Source organism: Molossus molossus, unplaced genomic scaffold (genome assembly GCF_014108415.1).
Source record: "Molossus molossus isolate mMolMol1 unplaced genomic scaffold, mMolMol1.p scaffold_m16_p_3, whole genome shotgun sequence".
NCBI lineage: Eukaryota > Metazoa > Chordata > Mammalia > Chiroptera > Molossidae > Molossus > Molossus molossus.
This window is the reverse complement of record NW_023425366.1, coordinates 37,675,432-37,695,478: the sequence shown is the minus strand read 5'-3', so window position 1 is coordinate 37,695,478 and position 20,047 is coordinate 37,675,432. Positions and strand designations below refer to the sequence as shown.

Genomic DNA, 20,047 nt, shown 5'->3' with positions numbered 1-20,047 from the left:
GAAATCCAGGAGCGTTCCTCCAGAGCACGGGATGGGACTTGGGGAAGAACTGAATAGGCAGCAGACTTCATTCTATTCCTTCAGAGACCCAGCAGGTGACCTTCTCCCCTAATTGCCTTCTTCTGGTCCATTCAGCTCCCCACTTCTGATCCATTCACATCCCCTTCGGAACAGGACAGTGAACTCTACCAGTGGGGTCAGGTGTGCACATTGTCCCGCAGAACCTCGCAAATAGCAGGGCAACCAGCACCTGCTGGATTTATTTTTTTATTATTATTTTTTTTTATTTTCACCAGAGGACATTTATCCATTTTTTGTTCAGACAGAGTGGGAGGGAGAGAGAGGAAGAGAGAGAGAGAGAGACATCAACATGAAAGGGACACATCGAGTGGCTGCCTCCCGCACGACCCAACCAGGGCCGGGGACAAATTGCAACCGAGGTACATGCCCTTAGCGGGAACCAAACCCGGGTCTCTCTGGACCGCAGGCCGATGCTCTAACCCCTGAGCCAAACCAGCTAGGGCACACCTGCTGGATTTAGAGGGTGAGTGAGAAATTCCAGCCAAGCTGCTACCTGTGGGATCTCCTGCCGTAAAACACAGCCCCTCCCGCCCCCACGCACTGCGCCTGCCAGTCCAGACGGACTGCAGGGCCGTGAGCGATGGGCATACTCTACTCACGGACGCCTCACAGAGTCGATGGAAGTCAACACTCAGGTATGCTCTGATGCCGTCCATGGCTCCAGGAAGAGTGATTCCTCGCAGAAGCAAGGCGAAAAGGACCACGTATGGCATGGTGGCCGTGATCCACACGACCTGGGGAGAGGACAGTGTCACTGGGCTGCACAGGCCACCTGCTGGCAGGGAGTGGGCACAAGGTCACCCTGATGGTTTGTGCTAAGAGCGAGGTGGCCTCTGATTGGGAGGCCCAATATCCCAAACATTCACAGGACACAAGCTCAGCAAATGCTTACAAATTTGTGACCACGAATGCCTTCTATCCGGTGCATCTTTCCCAGGGATTAAAAGAGAACAAACAATTTGGCAAGGAAGGAGCATTCCTGTTCTGTATTTGGTCTGTTACAGTAGGAGTAGCAAGAGTGGCTGGATTTCTGATGAGTGAGATGTGAGTGATGGGGATTACGTGTGAAGGATGGACTCTGGGCCGCGGGGCCGGGGGGGGGGGGGGCGGCATGCGGGGAGGCACCACCTCTATCAAAAGGTTCCCTCCCATGTGTTGTGTTGGCACTTTAGTACATGTATTATCACAAATCATGAACACATTTTGGTCAAAATTGCTTGGTGTGTCCAGATAATAACCAAAATATTTTCATCAGCAAAAGCCAATTTATGTTGGGCTTGTCTTAATGCTGAAAACACTCTGTTGTGCTTTCCCCTTGACGTCATTCCTTAACCATAGTCCTGTGCGACTCTCCCACCCAACGATGGCCACCTGTCCACTCCCCAGCCCAACTACAGCCACCTTTATCTACCCCCCAGTCCAACCACGGTACCCCTGTCCACTTCCCAACCCACCTTGGTCCAACTGTCCACTCCCCAACCCGACTATGGTCACCTGTCTACTTCCCAACCGAACCACAGTCATCCCTGTCCACTCCACAACCCAACCATGGCTACCTGTTCACTCTTTAACCCAAACACAGCCACTGTCAACTCCCCAGCTCAACTGTGGCCACCTGTCCACTCCCCAACACCACTACAGACACCCCCGTCTATTCCATAACCCAACCATGGCCACCTGTCCACTCCCCAACCCAACTGTGGTCACCTGTCCACTCCCCAACACCACTACAGACACCCCCGTCTATTCCATAACCCAACCATGGCCACCTGTCCATTCACCAACACCACTACAGACACCCCCGTCTATTCCATAACCCAACCATGGCCACCTGTCTACTCCACAACCCGACTATGGCCGTTTGTCCATTCTCCAACCCAAACATGGCCCCTTTATCTACTCCCCAACCCAAACAGACTTCCTGTTCACTCTCCAATCCACCACCACCACCCCTCCACTCTATAACACAACCATGGCCCTCCATCCACTGCCCACCCATGGCCCTGTGCCCACTTCCCAGTGGGCGAGGCAGCAGCCTCACCTTCCCAGAAGTCTTCACTCCCTTCCACAAGCTGAAGTAGAGCAGGACGATGACCAGCACCAGGCAGCATGTGAGCTGCCAGCGGGGAGGGCCCAGGTCGTCGATGCCGCGGCTCTCGTGGAGGTGCAGCACACCACGCCTGGAGTGGGAGAGGGTGGGAATCCCAGAGAAACACTGCCTCCCCACCCAGAACTGCAACCAGACAGCTGAGCTTGCCCAGAGACCCTCCTGTACTCGACATGGCAGAAAGGACTCAGCCTGGCAGGTCCAGAGATCATCCCCACCCAGAAGGGCCAGGCCCAGCATCCTAGTTGGGATGCAGGGTCCATCCTTGCGGTGAGGGGAGAAGACAGGCATGGCATGATGGGAACCCACAGAAGCCCAGCCCTGGCCTCTCAGCACCCTGCATTTGGAGCTGCGGGAGGGAAGGAATGGGTGCCTTGGGTGTTTGAAGAAAGGAGCTACAGAAACCAGAGGGAAGGGTCAGCGCTGCGGTGGCTGCTGCGGTGGCTGCTGCTGCACACAGAAGGTCCTGGGCCCCTTACAGGGCTGAGTGGGCTTGAAGTAACAGGTGTCCGCACTGTTTCCCGAGCGTGACAGTTGATGAGAGCTTCCCAGCTGCTTCGCGGAGGATTCTGCAGGTGGCAGACTCAGGATGAGTCTGCTCCTGGTTTGCTTAAGAAGCGTCTGGTAGAAGGATCCACCATAAGGGCAGAATGTAAGGCCACGTGGAAAAGGGACAGAAGAATGGCCAGTGGAGCCCTCCCTGTGGGTCAGGCAGGGGTCTGGGGTACTTTCTATACAGTATCTCATTAGATCCTTGTGACGACCTGCAGAAAAGCTGCCACCGTGTCCACCTTGCACCTGCTGACTCACAGTCACAGGCGGGACTGTGAGTCAAAGGTGAGCCGAAGGCTTTGCTGCTGCACGGCGCGGTGGAGAAACCACATTGTGAAAAGGACCATCACTGCCCAGCTTTGCCAAGGTCCAAGGAGATCTTCCTGACACTCGTGGGAGAACGCCACAGTCCTCAGCCTTCCAGAGCTTTCCACCAGGTGCAGGCATCATGGGGCTACGTTGCAGTTCAGGTCCTCAAACAGTCTTGGGACAGGAGAGGCTGTGACAGGCCCAAAATGCCCAGCACAGCACTCCTGTTCTGCCTAAAACCCAGCAGGGCCCAGGTTGGCCTGGGGGCAGACGCACTGTCTGAACTGTCGTCACCATCTTTTCTTTACGGAGCACAGGGCACATGCTAAAGGGAGAGTTGCGCTGTCCGCGGCAGCGCAGGGTGAGATCTGGGACGCGGAGCTCCTGCGGCCGGCGGAGGAGGGGCCACTGCTGGGACAGCACGCAGCCTGCTGTGCCCTGCCTGCCCTCCTGCGTCCACCCTCCTGGGCCTGCCTCTCCTGGGGCAGTGTCTTCCTCTCCTCTTTCCCCCACCTCAGCCCTGCTCTGTGTCTGTGCCCATGCTCCGCCCCCACACCCTGTCCTGAGCCTTCAGACAGGCCTTATCACCTGGAACATCTTTTCACCAAAAAGAGGCCTCCTTGGGGCAATACCATCTGCCAAGTGAGGCCACACTGCCAAAAGGCGATCGAGTGAGGCCCAGACCAATCCCTCCACGCAATCCAGCCACACCACAGCGCCTTGCACACAGGCTTGGGTTACACATCTGACCTGGTGGCCGATGACCACCCACCCGTTTGCCTGGGAAAGGAGCACCGTGGCCCTCAGGTGTCTGCAGCCTCTGAGGCCTGAGAGGTGCGTCTGGGGAGAAAGTGTGTGGCTCTCCTTGGGGACTTACTCATAAAGCTGCTTTTAGGACACTGCACGTAGGGTTTTACCTTAAACATTTCAAGTTGCTTTGAGAATTAGCACTTCGTCTGTACTGGTCAAGTCTCTTCCCCAAGACTAAAAAGTTCTCATTTGAAGTCATGTGAAATCCCAGACACTTCAGAGGACAGGACACTGCAGATGCTGTCAGCTGGGGAGAGGAGCCAGCAGGCACCAGCACTGCATGGGACACCACACCGGTCACGACAGGATGCCACAGGGCACAGGGAAAGACAGGTGCTGCCCAAGAGCAGGGACATGGTAGGGTGTCTGGGTAAGATGGTTTGGGGCTGAAATGCAGACATTTTTGGAGCGGAAGTAGCCTGGAGGACCAAATGATGATGGCCTGGGATGTCACCAGTCTTGGCAAAGGTATAACACTTCCACTTCCTGCTGCATTCCTTCTTCAGGTGAGTTTGTTGTCATGGTTCTTGGATCTGGATAATGGAGCATTTGAGGTGTGCCAGGCATGCACTGGGCTTTACCTGCCCTGTCTTGTTGGATCCCTGCTGCAGCTGTCTTGCCCGACATACAGACAAGGAACCCAGGAGCCAAGAGGGTGAGAACACTGTCTAACCCAGGGTCCACCAGCAGCAGACCCAGGACCTGGACCCAGACAGCCTAACTCTGAAGCCGTGCTCTGTCTGGGGGGAGATGGCTGCCATGGAAAGGAGGTGAGGGGCCTCCACTCTGGCCATGAGGGGTTCACACCACACCACCTAGAAAGCTGGACACAGTACACCAAACAAGTACTTGCAGATGTGGAACTGGAGATGACCCAGAGCTGAGACCCCTGGCAGAAGGAACACGGTAAGGTGAGCACTGCAAGGCCCTACTTCCCACCTGCAGGCACCTTCCCATGGCAGAGGGCCTCCCTGAGTACAGCTTGGGGTCTTGCTGGGTGAAGGAAACAGTGATGGAGCTCAGGGAGTCTGAGGTGCTGAAAAGTCTCTCCCCAGGAGCCCGCTGACTCAGCCACAGGGTGAGACTCTGCAGGTCCCAGAGCTCATGCAGGGCTGAGGACCACTGAACGCCCACCAGCCAGGGGACCTGCCGATCACATGGAGAGTTCAGTAGACCCTGGAAGGGTCACTGCAGTAGAGGGGACAAACCACTCCTGAAGAAAAGCCTGCCCCAGAAGCATTTCAACAACAGGTTGCAAAAGGAGAAAACTGTTTCACAAGCAAATTAACTTCCTACCAGGGCAAATCCAACACTTGTTAAAGGAAGGTCACATAACTACTGGACAACAAGAAGCAAGAAAATGTGACCTACACAGGAAAATTGATTCATAGCTCCCTCGCACCAAATACAAAATCCACTCAAATGGTTAAAAGACTTAATGTAAGAGCTGAAATTATGAAACCCTTGGAAGAAAATATGCTTATGAAAATAGGCACAAATCATCAAGACCTTGGATTTGGCAATAGATTTTTTAAATAAAAATATTCAATTTATTGCCCTGGATGGTTTTGCTCAGCAGTTAGAGCATTGGCCCACGGATCAAAGAGTCTCAGGTTCGATTCCAGTCAAGGTCACGTACCTTGGTTGCAGTTTGGTCCCCAGCCCTGATCAGAGTCATGTGGGAGGCAACAAATGTCTCTCTCACAGAGATGTTTTTCTCTCTCTCCCTCCCACTCTATCTGAAGATAAATAAAAAAATACCCTTGGGTGAGGATTTAAAAAAAAAAAATATATATATATATATATACACACACATTCAATTTATTTAAACAAACATCAGACAAAGAAACCCAATTTGCACATTTTTTCTAACCCCACCCCCTACCTCTGGCAACCATTAATTATTTCTCCATGTCTATGAGCTTACCTTGCTTTTATTGTGCGTGTGTGTGGTTTTTCTTTTTTCTTTTTGGTTATCAATTTTTTTATATGACATCAAAAGCACAAACAATAAAAGAAAAAAACAGATAACTGACTTCATCAAAATTAAAAACTTTTGTTCATCAAAGGATACTATCAACAGAATAAAAAGACAACACATAGAATGGGAGAGAATATTTGCAAATCACATATCGAAAAGGAATTAATATCCAAAATATATAAAGAGCTCCCAAAAGTGAATAATATCCAAAACACTCTAAACAACTCTATTAAAAATGGGCAAAAGACTTGAATAGATATTTCTCCAAAGAACGTTAATAAATGATAAGTGAATTCATTAAATCATGCTCAACATCACTAATAAGTAGAGAAATACAAATCAAAACCACAATGAGATACCACTTCATAGTCATTAGAATGTCTATTATAAAAACAAAACAGAAAACAATTGTTGTTTGGGGGATAGACACATTGGAACCTGTGTACATTTTTGGTGGGAATGTAAAATGGTACAACTGCTGTGGAAAAGAGTATAGTGGTTTCTTTAAAAATTAAACAAAATTCTGATATAATCCAGTAATTCCACTTCTAGGCATATACCAAAAAAAATTGAAAGCAAGGATTGAAACAGATGTCTTTACATTGTTGTTCATAGTGGCATTATTTCCAGGAGCCAAAAGGTAGAAGCAATTCAAGTGTCCATTGACAAACAAAACATGGTCCATCCATAGAATGGAATATTATTCAGCCTTAAAAAGGATAGGAACTCTGACATACACTACAACATGAATGAACCTTGAGGACATCAGGGGTGGGGAATCTTCAGCCAGTGGGCCGTATAAAGCCCTCAAAATCAACACCAGCTGGCATCACATGCTTTACCAAATTAACCTGACCAAATATAGTAGGCTAATTTTTTTTTTTCTTTTTGTACAGATAGAGTGGGAGGGAGAGAGAGAGAGAAACATCGATGTGAAGGGACACATCGAGTGGCTGCCACCCGCACGACCAACCAGGGCCGGGGACAAACTGCAACCGAAGCACGTGCCCTTAGCGGGAACCGAACCCGGGTCTCTCTGGACCGCAGGCCGACGCTCTAACCGCTGAGCCAAACTGGCCAGGGCTAGTAGGCTAATTTTTAAGTTGATAATTTTGTATGACCCAAGAATGATGTTATAAATATCCAAATGACCCTTAGCAGAAAAGAGGCTCCCCACCTCTATAAATGAAATAAACCGGACACAAAGGACAAAGACTCTCTGATTTCTCTGCTATGAGGTCCCTGGAATTGCCAAATGCAGAGAAAGAAAGTAGATGGTGGGTGCCAGGGGCAAGGGAGGGAATGGGGAGTTAGTATGTAATGGGAACAGAGGTTCAGTTTGGGAAGATGAAAAAGTTCTGGAGATGGATGGTGTTGTTGGCTGCACAACAATGTGAAATTACTTAATGCCACTGGCATAAATGTAAAAGTGGTTAAAATGGCAAATTTTCTATTACGTATAGTTTACCACTATACACACACACAAAAACCCCCAAGAAAACAAAATTCTTTTCAGAAAAACAAAAGCTGAGAGAATTCATTGCCTGCAGGTGTACACGATAAGAGATGCTTAGTGGAAGATAGGTAAATAGAAAAGTGGGTTTATTTTTATGTTTTAGGTTTATTTAATATGTAATTGACTATTTAAATAAAAAAATAACAACATATATATGTTTACAACATCTTATAGAAACAAAATCTATGACAATTCCACAAAGGACATGAGGGGAGATGGAAGGCTAGTGTGGATGGCTCTTACATTATATACGCAGTGGGATAATGTCGTTTGAAGGTAGTGTATGATAAGCTAAAGGTGTATATTGCAAGCCCTGTAATATCCACTAAAAAGTAAAACAAAGAGCTATGGTTTATTAACCAATGGTGTAGATAAAATGAAAGCCTGAACTTAATTAATTCAAAAGAAGAAATAAACAGGAAAAAAGAAACAAAGGAGAGATGGGAGAGGAAGAAATAACTAGATTAAAGACTTAAAACCAACCATACTGATAATTACTGATTGGAAACTCTGATGAAAGGACAGAAATTCTCATACTGAATAAAAAAGAACCATCTCTATACTGTCTATAAGAAATCCACTTTAAATCTGACACATATAGGTTAAAAATACAAGAGTGGAAAAGAAAGCTGAGAAGATTCATTGCCTGCAGGTCTGCACTAAAGACATGCTCAGTGAAAGTCTTCAGGTGAAATGGAAAGCTGGCTCATACATAAGGGTAGAAGAGCACCTGAAATGGTAAAGGCATAGATAAATAGAAAACACTGCTCATAGGAAAGCTTGGGTAACCATATGTACTAATATTACACAAAGCCCCCTTCAAAATGAGAAATATTGCCAAGAGGGATATTTCATAATGAACAAGGGTTCAATTCAAAGAGTTGATATTCATACACATACATACACTTCATGACAGAGCATCAAAATACACAAATGAATCAAAATCTGATAAAACTATGAAGAGAAATAGGCATACCAACAGTTATGGTTGAGATTCAAGACCCCTTTCTCAGTAATGAAAGAAGAAGTAGACAGAGAAGCAGTAAGGAGACCTGCACACCAGGAGCTAACACAACCTGGCTGACACACAACTCTCGACCCAACAACAGCAGGACACACATTCTTTTTTAGGTGTCCATGGAAGCCTCACCAGGATTAATCATATACTAAGCCATAAAACAAGTCACAGTATATTTTGAAATAATGAAGTTTGACAAGTATGTTATCTCACAAAATCAGAATTAAATTAGAAGTCAATAACAAAAACATAACTAGAAAACCTCCAAAGATTTCAAAATTAAACAACAAACCTCAACAAACCTCCAAAAATATCTTGTGAGTCAAAATTACAAGGCAGATCAGGGAACACTTTGAACTGAATAAAACTGAAAATACAACATATGTAAGGAGGCAGCTAAAGCAGTCTCTTAGAGGCCAATTTGTAGCTTTAGGTTCCTAGCTTTCTAGTTTATATTAGAAAGCAGGTGAAGTTGATATTGATGAGTGTTTATGGGTCTGAGGAACATTTTAAATCAGTGGGAGTTGCACGGGCCTATTTTCGGGCTTCCAGAGCCCATATGTCCTTCCTTGGTTCAGATATAATATCTGTCAAGTGTGTTCACTGCATTGTTTCACAATTCTGGAGCCATAAACTTCTGGTTTCTGCTCTGAGCCTATAGCATTTTCTCATGCATACCCACTAGGGACTGCAGATGGAGGGTCAGCAAGTACAGGGACTAATGAGGAAAAAGGTTCTGGGAGAGAAATGGGGACTCCACAAAATGGGCAAATTGGGGGTGAATATTAAAGGATTTCTTTGTTTCTGATAAGAGGAATGAAAATAAGGAAAATTTCATGGGCTAGTGATTTTTCATTATCTAGTCTCTAGGATGAATTGTCACATGGGTGGAGTCATCCCCACTGTGCTTGCTTCCCTTCATTTATCTGTAGAGGAAGCTGCTGCAGAAAGGCTGCTGGAACCCCCGGGGAGCTGAGAACACATCAGTTGCTGCAAGACTTGTTCATTTGCCTGGGAGAGTTCTGCACACATAGTCTGTGGAGTGTGGAAAAGCCACCCTGAGCCTGCACAGCTTGGCCCAGGAAGGCATGAGAGCTTCTTGTTGACCAGCAATTGGTCATCTCCCCAAGCCTGACAGTGCTCTCCGAGGACCTGGAGTTAAAAAGCATGGTGAAGACCTTTCAGATCTCCCTTGCTCACATTCCAGTTGTCAAATGCATGATAGGTCATAACTTTATATGTTGTACAGGGGACTGGAGTCCCTTGATGGCTAGTGACAGAGCTATATTTGCCCACGTTTTAGGACTTGGAGCTTTACTATCTTAGGATTACAGTTATCTTGGCCTCCGTGGCATTTCATGGTGAGCTCCCTACTTACCTGTGCCTGTAGGAACGTGCAATCCTTTTCACAACGATCCACTTTATAAAGTGGGTTTAAATTCCAGAAAACCCCCTGGCCTGCAGGCCTGAGAGTCACAGGGTCCTGTCTCAGGAAAACCCAGTCACCACTCCCAGTAAAGTCACCTGTAAAGAGCTTGAGGAGGAGCACCAGGGTCTCAGAGCCATCGCTAATCCATGACTGCATTGTAAAACCTCTTCAGACGCCCCAGGGTTGTCCCGTCATCATCTCCCGCGACGGTGCAGCTTCCGCTCATGCTAGCATGCCCTTCGTGAAGCGGAGGCCTGAGCACTTCTGCCCCAACATCTCTCCCAGGCTGGAGATTTTCAAGTAGATTTCACTAGTCTGGTTTTTTAAAATTGCCTATCACATATATTCTTTCCCTCTAGCGTTCTTAGTCATAAATCACTAGAGCAACTAATTTTCTTATCTGAAAATCACTTAGATAAACGAAGTCTTTCCACACCTGTCAGACAAAAGATAAGCAGTCCCAAAACGGTGTCACTTGACACCTTTTGACATCTTTGCAAGCTTTCCAGATGTTCTAAGTTGCACTGAAATCCATCTTGGAATTGTAAGAGACATGCTAGCTTGACCACTGAGCCACCGTTTTGTTGGCAAATGATAAATTAAACCCGCCTCCAGCATGAGCTGTTTCTGAACGTCTTTCTGTGTGGTGGGATTTGACCTCGCATGGCTGCTTTCTGTGCAGAGGTCCCCTGCCCCTTCTCTCCATTACACACCAGCCCCCAAATGGGGCCACATGGCTGAGAGCACATGCACCCCCTGGCCTTGGCCTGTTAGTGAGACACTCTGATATTTGGGAAACGTAGTAATAAATAGGCCAGTGCAAGCACTGTTTTTTGTTTTTGTTTTTTGCCCCTAAGAACAGAAAAATCACTTTGTAGAATGCTCTACTTTTCTATATTTGGACGCTTCTATCATTTCTTGATTGTCACACTGAGTCCGATGCACATACTCAGGTAACCCTGCCTGTGTCTCCATTTCTCCAGGACACACCCGCCCCCATGACGTGTAGGCAAATCGAATGGGAAAGATTCCAGGCAGACTCTTCTCCCTACCACATCCTCTGAACCCAGCTCGCTCCTTTTGTGAGCCCCATGAGAAGAAAGCCCTCACCCCCCCCCCCCCAGGCTTGGAGTCTCCCTCCTCCTGGCGGGCGGGTTCTCAGTGGGCTCCTCTCTTTCCAGTCATGGGCGTTCCCTCTTTGTCCTCCTCAGACATTTTCACTGTCCAATCCCAAACCACCCAAAAGGTGTCTTTCTAAAATTGAAGCCCATCACACAACTCCAACACCCAAACCATGATCTTTCTAATGATGCTCTAAGAAAACACCCAATCCTTCTAGCAGTCCCTCCAGACCCTCCAAACCCTGCCTCGTGCCATGAGGAAGGGGAGAAGCCAGGAGCTGACGCAGGGCCAGAAAGCACCCAGAGAGCACCGTCAAGGAGCAGGGTGGGACTGCAGGTGGTGGGTGCCACTCGGTGTGCAATGCCGATGGCAGGTTTGGCAAGGGGAGGCAAGGAGCGGGATGCTTGGAAGGCTGCTGCAGGACCGAGGAGAGAGCCATGAAAAAGCCAGCACGTGTCTGAAAGAAGAAAGGAGCCCTCGCGAAGGGCAGCCAGCCAGTGCGCCTGCAGACAAGGTCTGCGTAGTGAGGATGCGGTGGAGCCTGCCAGCAAGGCGTCTTTTCTGAAGAGAGCTGGGCCTGGCCTGCATGCGGGGAAGGGCAGGTGAGTGAGAACTCGGAGCCCAGCCCACTTTGGAGGTGACACTGCAGCCCGCAGGGCCCAGGGCCCAGCATGCCTTATGACAGTTCTCATGACTAAGAACACCACACAGTGTGTGTGGTGCCTCCGACTGGCCTCCCACCCCGAACGGAGCAGGACAGAGAAGCCATGGGCCTGTTCAGCCTTCCATCTGTGCTGAGGACTCATGCTAGCTTTGTCCCACAAAAACTCAAGGGACCAGAACACGGCACAGGACAAGGAAAGGGTCCTCTCACACCGCTGTGAGGCAGCAAGGGCAGGTGGCTGACCCCTGGGCTGCCATAGAGTGCTTGGCTCTGCGTCCTTCCCTTCCTGAGACAGACGCAGCGAGTGAGGAGTCCCTGAACCCCCACGAGTGGGCCTCCCACTTACTCAAAGTACTCGGCGGCAGGCGTGGTCCTGAAGCTGTCGTTGAGGCCCGAGCTGTCACTGGCGTTGCCGGAGTAGGCGTCCGTGCAGTTGGGACTGTTCCAGGTGTTGTTGCAGTGGGTCCAGGGCAGCTCCATGGTGAAGGAGGAGAAGAAGTAATGCAGCGCCCAGGCAATGATGACGTTGTAGAAGAAGCCAACGTAGAGCGAGATCAGGATGACCGTGAAGCCCACGCCTAGGGTGGTGAGAGCCACTGTCAACAGAACACTTTCCCACCTTCCCTTACCGGAGACAGTGCCACCCTGTGCCGGCTCTTTGCCACCATCCTAATACCAGGCAACATCTTTAGATACACAGGGGAAGAGAAGTGAGAGGGCAGATGCTAGACTTTATGCTGTGGTCACAGAGAGGGGCTTCCCCCTTCCAAAGCCACCTATGGCCATGTCTGTCCACTCAGACATTCCGAGTATCTGAATGACATTCAAGGTCTGAAAAACCATCCCGGGTATTGAAAGCTAACCAGAACCACCCTGGTATGCCCAGGAGCATGTAGGATCATTTAGGGACACCCTGGTAGAACTAGGTCACCCGCTGACATACAGGATAACTAAAGGCCATCCATGGCTATCCATTGCCATTCACAGACACTCGGGATACAACAGGTCATCTAGGGCTACTCTGGCTCACCCTGAGCAATGCAACCCAGAACTTTCCTGCGCCACCAGGCCATACAAAATCATCAGAATCATCCACTGTCACCTATGGCCACCAATAGCCACCCAGGGTCCCTTAGGGGCAACCAGAGATATAAAACACCACTGAATATCAATAAAGACCACCCCAAACCATTCAGAGTCATCCAGAAACATTCAGGGCCACCCATGACAATAGCGTCATCAAAGGCCATCCAGGGTCACACAAGAATATGCAGTGATTTCCAGAGCCATCCAGGGATACCAAGAATCATCCAGAGTTACCAAGAGTCACTAAGGGACGATTAGGGTCCTCCATGGCCATCCACAGACACCTAGGCTCATCCAGGTCCACCAGGGGCATCTGAGACCATCCAGGCCCACCAGGGCTCATCCAGGCCTACCCAGAGTCAGACAGGGCTGTCCAAAGCCATCCATGGCCATCTATGCCCATCAGGGCCACCCAGGGCCATTCACAGCCACCCATAGCTACTCAAGACTACCCAGGGCACACAGGGTCATTTGGGTTCATGCATAGCTACCTAGGGGCTACCCAAGGTCACCCAAGATCATGCATTACCATCTAGGGTCTCTCAGGGTCATACATGACTATCCAGGGCCTTCTAAGGCCACCCAGGGACTTTCAGAATACCCTTTTTAGGATCACAAAATCTGGAATTTGCGATCAGTTATGAGGGGCTCTTAGCTCCTGGTGAACTAGAGCAGAAGAGAGTGGTGAGCAGGTTTTGGAGCTGTGGCACACTGACTGGTGGGCAGATGGGTCTGGAGGTTAGAAGGCCTCCTCCTGTTGGTCAGGAAGCCAGGTTGTCATGAAGCACATCCAGAAGCTTTTCCCTGGCAGTGGACAGACTGTGGATGTCTGACTTGAAATCTTTTTAAGGTTAGAACTTTGCATACCAAATCCTCAGCTTGAAACGTTGGGGACTCAAAGGAGCCTTTGGTCAAACACTAGCGCAGATCCAGACCCAGCATCTGAAGGAAGAGCTGACTTTCCTTTGGTCCTTCTGGAGCTGCCGTTGTGTGCACAGCCCTCCATCGGGGCAGGCCCGGACTTTCACAACAGAGTGACCAGGCCACCGCGGAGCACACGGGCTTGCCCCTCAGTGACACGGCACACCGGCACTGGAGCTCCGCCTCAGCCGAGCTCTGTTCGGGCTGCTGTCCAGGTACCCCAAATGCCCGAGAGATGGAAACGATGCCCTAGGAAGGTGGTTGCAAGTGTCAGCTGTCGGCTTGGTCATGACAAGTTCTGTCCTTCAGGACAGCAGAACCTTCGAGAACCACAGGCCTGGGACACTGTAGCCCCTCACCAACCCGACCTTCGCCATTCCTCCTCAGCGTCCCTGACGACCGGCCACATGAAATCCACTTTTTGTTTACTATAAGAATGTTCTTGTGATCGTTGTTCATTACATCATCATGTCATCTGAATGAAGCGACACCGGATATACTTCTTTTATTTCTTGCCACGAGAAACTGTCTCTGCTAAGAAGGTGGCAGGCTCAGTTCCTTTAATATTCCCAATGAAAACGAGTCCCTCTGTTGTCTGACCCCCAGGAAGCTCAGGCTAGGTGTGGATTTCAATCAAAGCTCTGAAGGTCACTTCTCTAAATTTCTATTTTTCTTAGCATTTTAATATTAACCTACTGTGCATTTTGTTTTAAGCAACTTCAAATTCTTTTTAGAAAAGATTTGATAAATCACACTAAATTATTATTGATCACAAAACATCCTAAATTGTTTTATAGTCCATGGGTGGGCAGTGTTTCCACGGCCTATGTAAAATGGAGGTGTCCTTGGCAATGAGCCAACCAACCTGAACAGGAGTCCTCTCAGGCCGTCACCCCCTCCACCCTCCCCCCCCCCCCGAGCCAGCTCACTCCAAAGAGTCCACAGGGCTGGCTTAGGTGGCAATGTCATAAACAAATACTAATTCCAGGAATACCAGCCTGAGAAAGGCTCCCTAGTGGAGTACTTTTCCAGCCCTTGAGACTCATTGGTGGTTTGTTTTTTTTTATGTAAACTAGAGAGAATTCCTCCTCTGTCGATTTGGGTTTCTCTACTATCTGCTGGTGTGTGTGCAAGTGTGTGGGGGGGCATGTGTGCTCACATGACAGGGAGGGGGGCAGAGAGGAAGTGGGAGAGAAGGATAGTTCTGAGACTCCTCCCCCCAGGACTCTGTGATGACACATTTGGGTGCTGATTTGGAAGGCCACCTGCAGCCTCTCCAGTCACGTGCCCGCCCGGCAGGACTCCGGACAGACCGTCTAGGGAACCGAGGACGAGGCGCAGTGCTGCGGCAGCTCACCCTCACTGCGGACTTTGCTGACTCCGTCCGGTGTAGCCCGTGCTGGTCAGGTGCAGCAGTGGTCCCAGGTAAGGGAGGAAGGGAGGAAGGGAGGTAAGGGAGGAAGAGAGCAAGGGAGGAAGGGAGGAAGAATAAAAGGGAAGAAGGGAGGTAAGGGAGGAAGGGAGGTAAGGGAGGAAGGGGAGGAAGGGAGGTAAGGGAGGAAGGGAGGTAAGGGAGGAAGGGAGGTAAGGGAGGAAGGGAGGAAGGGAGGAAGGAAGGTAAGGGAGGAAGGGAGGTATGGGAGGAAGGGAGGAAGGAAGGAAGGAAGGTAAGGGAGGAAGGGAGGTAAGGGAGGAAGGGAGGTATGGGAGGAAGGGAGGTATGGGAGGAAGGGGGAAGGGAGGTAATGGAGGAAGGGAGGTAATGGAGGAAGGGAGGTAATGGAGGAAGGGAGGGAAGGGAGGAAGGGAGGGAAGGGAGGAAGGGAGGGAAGGGAGGAAGGGAGGGAAGGGAGGAAGGGAGGGAAGGGAGGAAGGGAGGTAAGGGAGGAAGGAAGGAAGGGAGGAAGGGAGGTAAGGGAGGAAGGGAGGTAAGGGAGGAAGGGAGGTATGGGAGGAAGGGAGGTATGGGAGGAAGGGGGAAGGGAGGTAATGGAGGAAGGGAGGTAATGGAGGAAGGGAGGTAATGGAGGAAGGGAGGTAATGGAGGAAGGGAAAGAAGGGAGGAAGGGAGGGAAGGGAGGAAGGGAGGGAAGGGAGGAAGGGAGGGAAGGGAGGAAGGGGAGGGGAAGAAGGGAGAGAACGGGAGGGCAGGAGGACGGGAGAAAGGAAGGAAGGGAGGGAAGGAAGGAAGGGAGGTAAGGGAGGAAGGGAGGTAAGGGAGGAAGGGAGGTAAGGGAGGAAGGGAGGTAAGGGAGGAAGGGAGGTAAGGGAGGAAGGGAGGTAAGGGAGCAAGGGAGAAAGGGAGGAAGGGAGGTAAGGGAGGAAGGGAGGGGAGGGAGGAAGGGAGGGAAGGGAGGAAGGGAGGGGAGGGAGGAAGGGAGGTAAGGGAGGAAGGGAGGTGAGGGAGGAAGGGAGGTAAGGGAGCAAGGGAGAAAGGGAGGAAGGAAGGAAAGGAGGTAAGGGAGGAAGGGAGGTAAGGGAGGAAGGGAGGTAAGGAAGGAAGGGAGGTAAGGAAGGAGGAGGTCAGGAGGACGGAGTAAGGGAGGAAGGGAGGTAAGGGAGGAAGGGAGGTAAGGGAGGAAGGGAGGGAAGGGAGGAAGGGGGAAGGGAGGAAGGGGGGAATGGAGGAAAGGGAAGTAAGGGGGGAAGGGAGGAAGGGAGGAAGGAAGGAAGGGGGGAAGGAAGGGAGGTAATGAAGGAAGGGGGGAAGGGGGGTAAGGGGGCAGGGAGGAAGGGGGGAAGGAAGGAAGGGAAGTAAGGGAGGAAGGGAGAAAGGGAGGAAGGAAGGAAGGGGGAAGGAAGGGAGGTAATGGAGGAAGGGGGGAAGGGGGAAAGGGGGCAGGGAGGAAGGGGGGAAGGGAGGAAGGGGGGAATGGAGGAAAGGGAAGTAAGGGGGGAAGGGAGGAAGGGAGGGAGGCTGGGGAAGCGGGCTGTCCAAGAGCTTGGCTCCAAACGCAGTAGAAAGCTTCACAGGGGCTGGGATGTGCCGCTCGTCCCCTGAAGGACTGGATAACATTTTAGCTCCATAATGATGATTTGGGGCATTTTAACTGATGTCGTCATTTACCATGTGTTACCCCTATGTAATGACACATGAAAATACAGTCACTTTTATTAATTAATTTTTTAAAAGGACAAGGAAGAAAGGGACGGTACACATGTCAGGGTATCCAGAAAAGGTTTACCTCACCTAAGCTAAGGAACAATGGCCATCTCTTATCAAATGGGCAATGTATGGATATATGGGACCTGAGCATGTAGGCAGTCACCTGCTGGGGACTGCAGCTTGCTTGGCACGAAACAATTCAAGGTGTCTCTTCTCTAGGCATGGACGTCTGGTGTTCTCCTGCTGATTCTTTATCTCCTTCGTGAGCACGGGCCTGTGCTCACTGCAGAATCCCAGCTCAGTAGCTGACTTGCTGCGGTTTGCGAGTCCCTCAGTCCCAGGTCATGAGATGGGTGACCAGGCTCCGATGGAGATTCCACCCTCGGGCCACAACGCGCTTCTTCCTGTGGCTTCGCTTGGTCTCAGCTCAGCCCTCCACACGGATGAGTTTCCAAAACTGGTCAAAAGTGACGTGAGCTGCCCGCGCGTGACTCTGAGGCTGGGACTTGGAATCGGTTACTGAGGTGTCCAGTGTCTGCTGACCTCGCCTCCATATTCTGATTTTGCTGGGATGTGGTGAAATGCCCCGTCTGTGGTCTCAGCTTCTCTAGAATGGGGTGCTGACAGTCACGTTTCCGGTACTGACTCCAATTCATTAGGATTAAGTAGCATTTTGAAATCCTTGGAAAGTACTTATTGACATTTCATAAGCTGCAACACAGCAAATCACTTTGGCGGCCTCGTTGGAGAAAACTCGGTTTGTGGCAGGAAAAACTGGGAACCAGCCTTCGCCCGCTGGCCGCCAGCCCCATGGGGCCACGTCCTTCTCCTTCTGCAGCCCCTCACCCGTGGGGCGCTCAGGAAAGAGGCAGATTTACTCTGATTCAGTGTTAGACTCCCTGGTGGAAGGTGGGGCACAGGGTTGTGTCACGTACGAAACTCATGACAGACATGCTTTGGACCAGAAGCATGTGCTCCTTGGAAATCCAGAAATACAAACTGGTAGCACCACAGTCAGTGTCACGGCTGGAGGCGTCCTTCCTCATCATGTCCCCAGATGGCCACTTGAGGGTAGACATGCTTAATTTCTGACTCGGCGCCTGCACGCGCCACAAATACAGACCACAGCGAAGGCTCGTTGCGGCGCATGACTGCGTGGCATGTTGCGCTGCTCAGCAGAGCCGGAGAACACGATTAACTTATCTGTGTCTTGTCCGTTAGCTGGGGTTCACTGCCCCCAATGGCACCAACATTGTGCCAATACACAGGTGCTGAAGTGTCCAAGTTGACACCTGCCTCTGTCATAATAGGTGCCTGGTGTCTTCAGTTACCTGGATATTTCTCCACTGGGGAATTAATGACGGTGCCTGAGGCGAGTCTCAGGCAACTCACCTGAGCTTCGACTTCTGTGTACAAACTGCACAAGGGAACACCTAGCACCCAGCACCTGAACCCAGAGTTGTCTGAACCTTGCTCAGTAGTTCCTCTTTAGAGTGGGCCCATGAATCATTTAGCCTCAGAAAAAATTGCTAACGTCATAAGATTTACCCGGCAGACCATTAAGCAGGAATAACACACAGCGCCTGGGGGAGCTGTTAGGCTCTGCCGGTCTCAGCATTTCCGCTGCGTGAGGGCCATTCCCCACTGAGACTGACCTCGGCAGCTGTGCGATGTCCTCACTCCTGCGGCCAGATCAGTGCAGTCTGAGGAGCACACAGCCGCAGATCCACCCACACGGCACCCTTGGAGAGACAATGGGGCTCCTGCTCTCATTTCTCAAGAACTTTAAAGAAAATACAAAGCCTGATCTTTTAATAGCCATTTTCTTAATGTAACCAGCTGTCTGAATGAGGCACCTTCTCCGGTCTCTTTGAGGAAATACTGAATCCTCCTGAGCCCTCAGCTCCTGTTGGCCCAGTGGGGAGTCAGACAAGTTGAGGATTGAATCCCACCCGCCCCTGACAAGGTGACAGGGGCCAGTTACTCAAGCCCTCTAATCTCCAAGATGGAGATAACACCCTGCATGCCCTCCCCGGGGCTCTCTTGAGGACAGAGCCAGGTGACTGTGGGAAGGTTAGTCGCCAGGACTCACCATGAGGTGTGTTTGCTTCATGGTGCTGTGGCATCTCAGTAGTAGCCTGGAAGGCTCAGTGAATAACTAGACAGTTAGATCACAGATAAATGATGCTTAATAGGTAGCGATGACAGATAGATGATACATAGATAGATAGATAGATAGTTGAGCTGCTAAATTAATCAAGACAAGTAGGCTGAGGCATGAGGAAACAATTCTGTTCTTGTTTTAAGTGTCCTGAGAACTTAAACCTTTGAACTTCCCAGTCCTGCTTCAATACCCGGATATACAGCAAACCTCTTAACAACCCTGACTACTCCTGAAGGACTAGGGAGAGGTGTCCAGACCACCTGACATCCAGTATCCAGACCACTGGTCATCAGAGGATTACCATCTCAGACCAATCTAGAAGCTAAGAATTCAGGACTGATTCTTCTCAAGAGTATACTTTTACTATGAGAACATCAGCTTTTCTTCTGCGTAGTCAGAACACCCTGGCTATTACCTAGCTGTGCTTCTGATTTGTAAACCCTAAGACCCTTGAATAAATCTTTATCATTTATTTCTAGGCAAAGCCTCCTGATTTTATTGATGTTCAGTTGACATTTAATAGATGCTAGATAGATAAATAGATAAATATCATACATAGATGATAAATAGATAGGTAGGTATATAGATGATAGATGGGTAATATATAAATGACACACAGATAGAGGAACAGATAGGTAGATAATAGCTAGGTAGACAGACTGATGGATGGATACATAGATGATATGGATAGATAGATAGATAGATAGATAGATAGATAGATAGATAGATAGATAGATGTTTTTATCTTATTTATCATTTTAACTCTGACAAAATGATGCCGCTAATGAATTTAGTTGCAGGAAGGCTTCGCCTGGAAGCAAGGAAATACGTTCTTGAATTCTTAGTCATTACAAGTCTTTAGAGTAGGACCAAAATTCAAGTGGCGTGTTCACGTGCGCAGATGTCCAGCAAAGCGGTATGGGAAGCACATGACTTGGGTGGGCTTGCTTTGAAAGCTCTGGAGCCACATCCCTGGTCTGTGCCGTGCCAGGTGCGAGGAGGTGTTTCTACCATTACCTTTGAGTACGGGGCAGATCTTCCAGACGCCAGCAGCCCCCTCCCTGTTGAACTGCCCAAGGGCCAGCTCCATGTAGAAGAGCGGCATCCCCGCAATGACCATGAAGAGCAGGTAGGGGACCAGGAAGGCACCTGTGGGACATGACAGCATGTTTACTGAGGGT

At 49.8% G+C, this 20,047-nt stretch overlaps 1 protein-coding gene across 1 annotated transcript in view; it reads right to left on the bottom strand.

Annotated features, from left to right (window-relative positions):
- Positions 1-20,047, bottom strand: part of SLC6A3 (solute carrier family 6 member 3) — a 42,660-nt gene that overhangs the window by 18,701 nt on the left and 3,912 nt on the right. Inside the window, exons 3-6 of the mRNA XM_036279335.1 lie at positions 19,884-20,015; positions 11,936-12,167; positions 2,123-2,261; positions 681-815 (exon numbers count right to left, since the gene is read on the bottom strand). Of these exons, the coding sequence (XP_036135228.1) occupies positions 681-815; positions 2,123-2,261; positions 11,936-12,167; positions 19,884-20,015 (638 nt within the window). The remainder of the gene's footprint in view (positions 1-680; positions 816-2,122; positions 2,262-11,935; positions 12,168-19,883; positions 20,016-20,047) is intronic.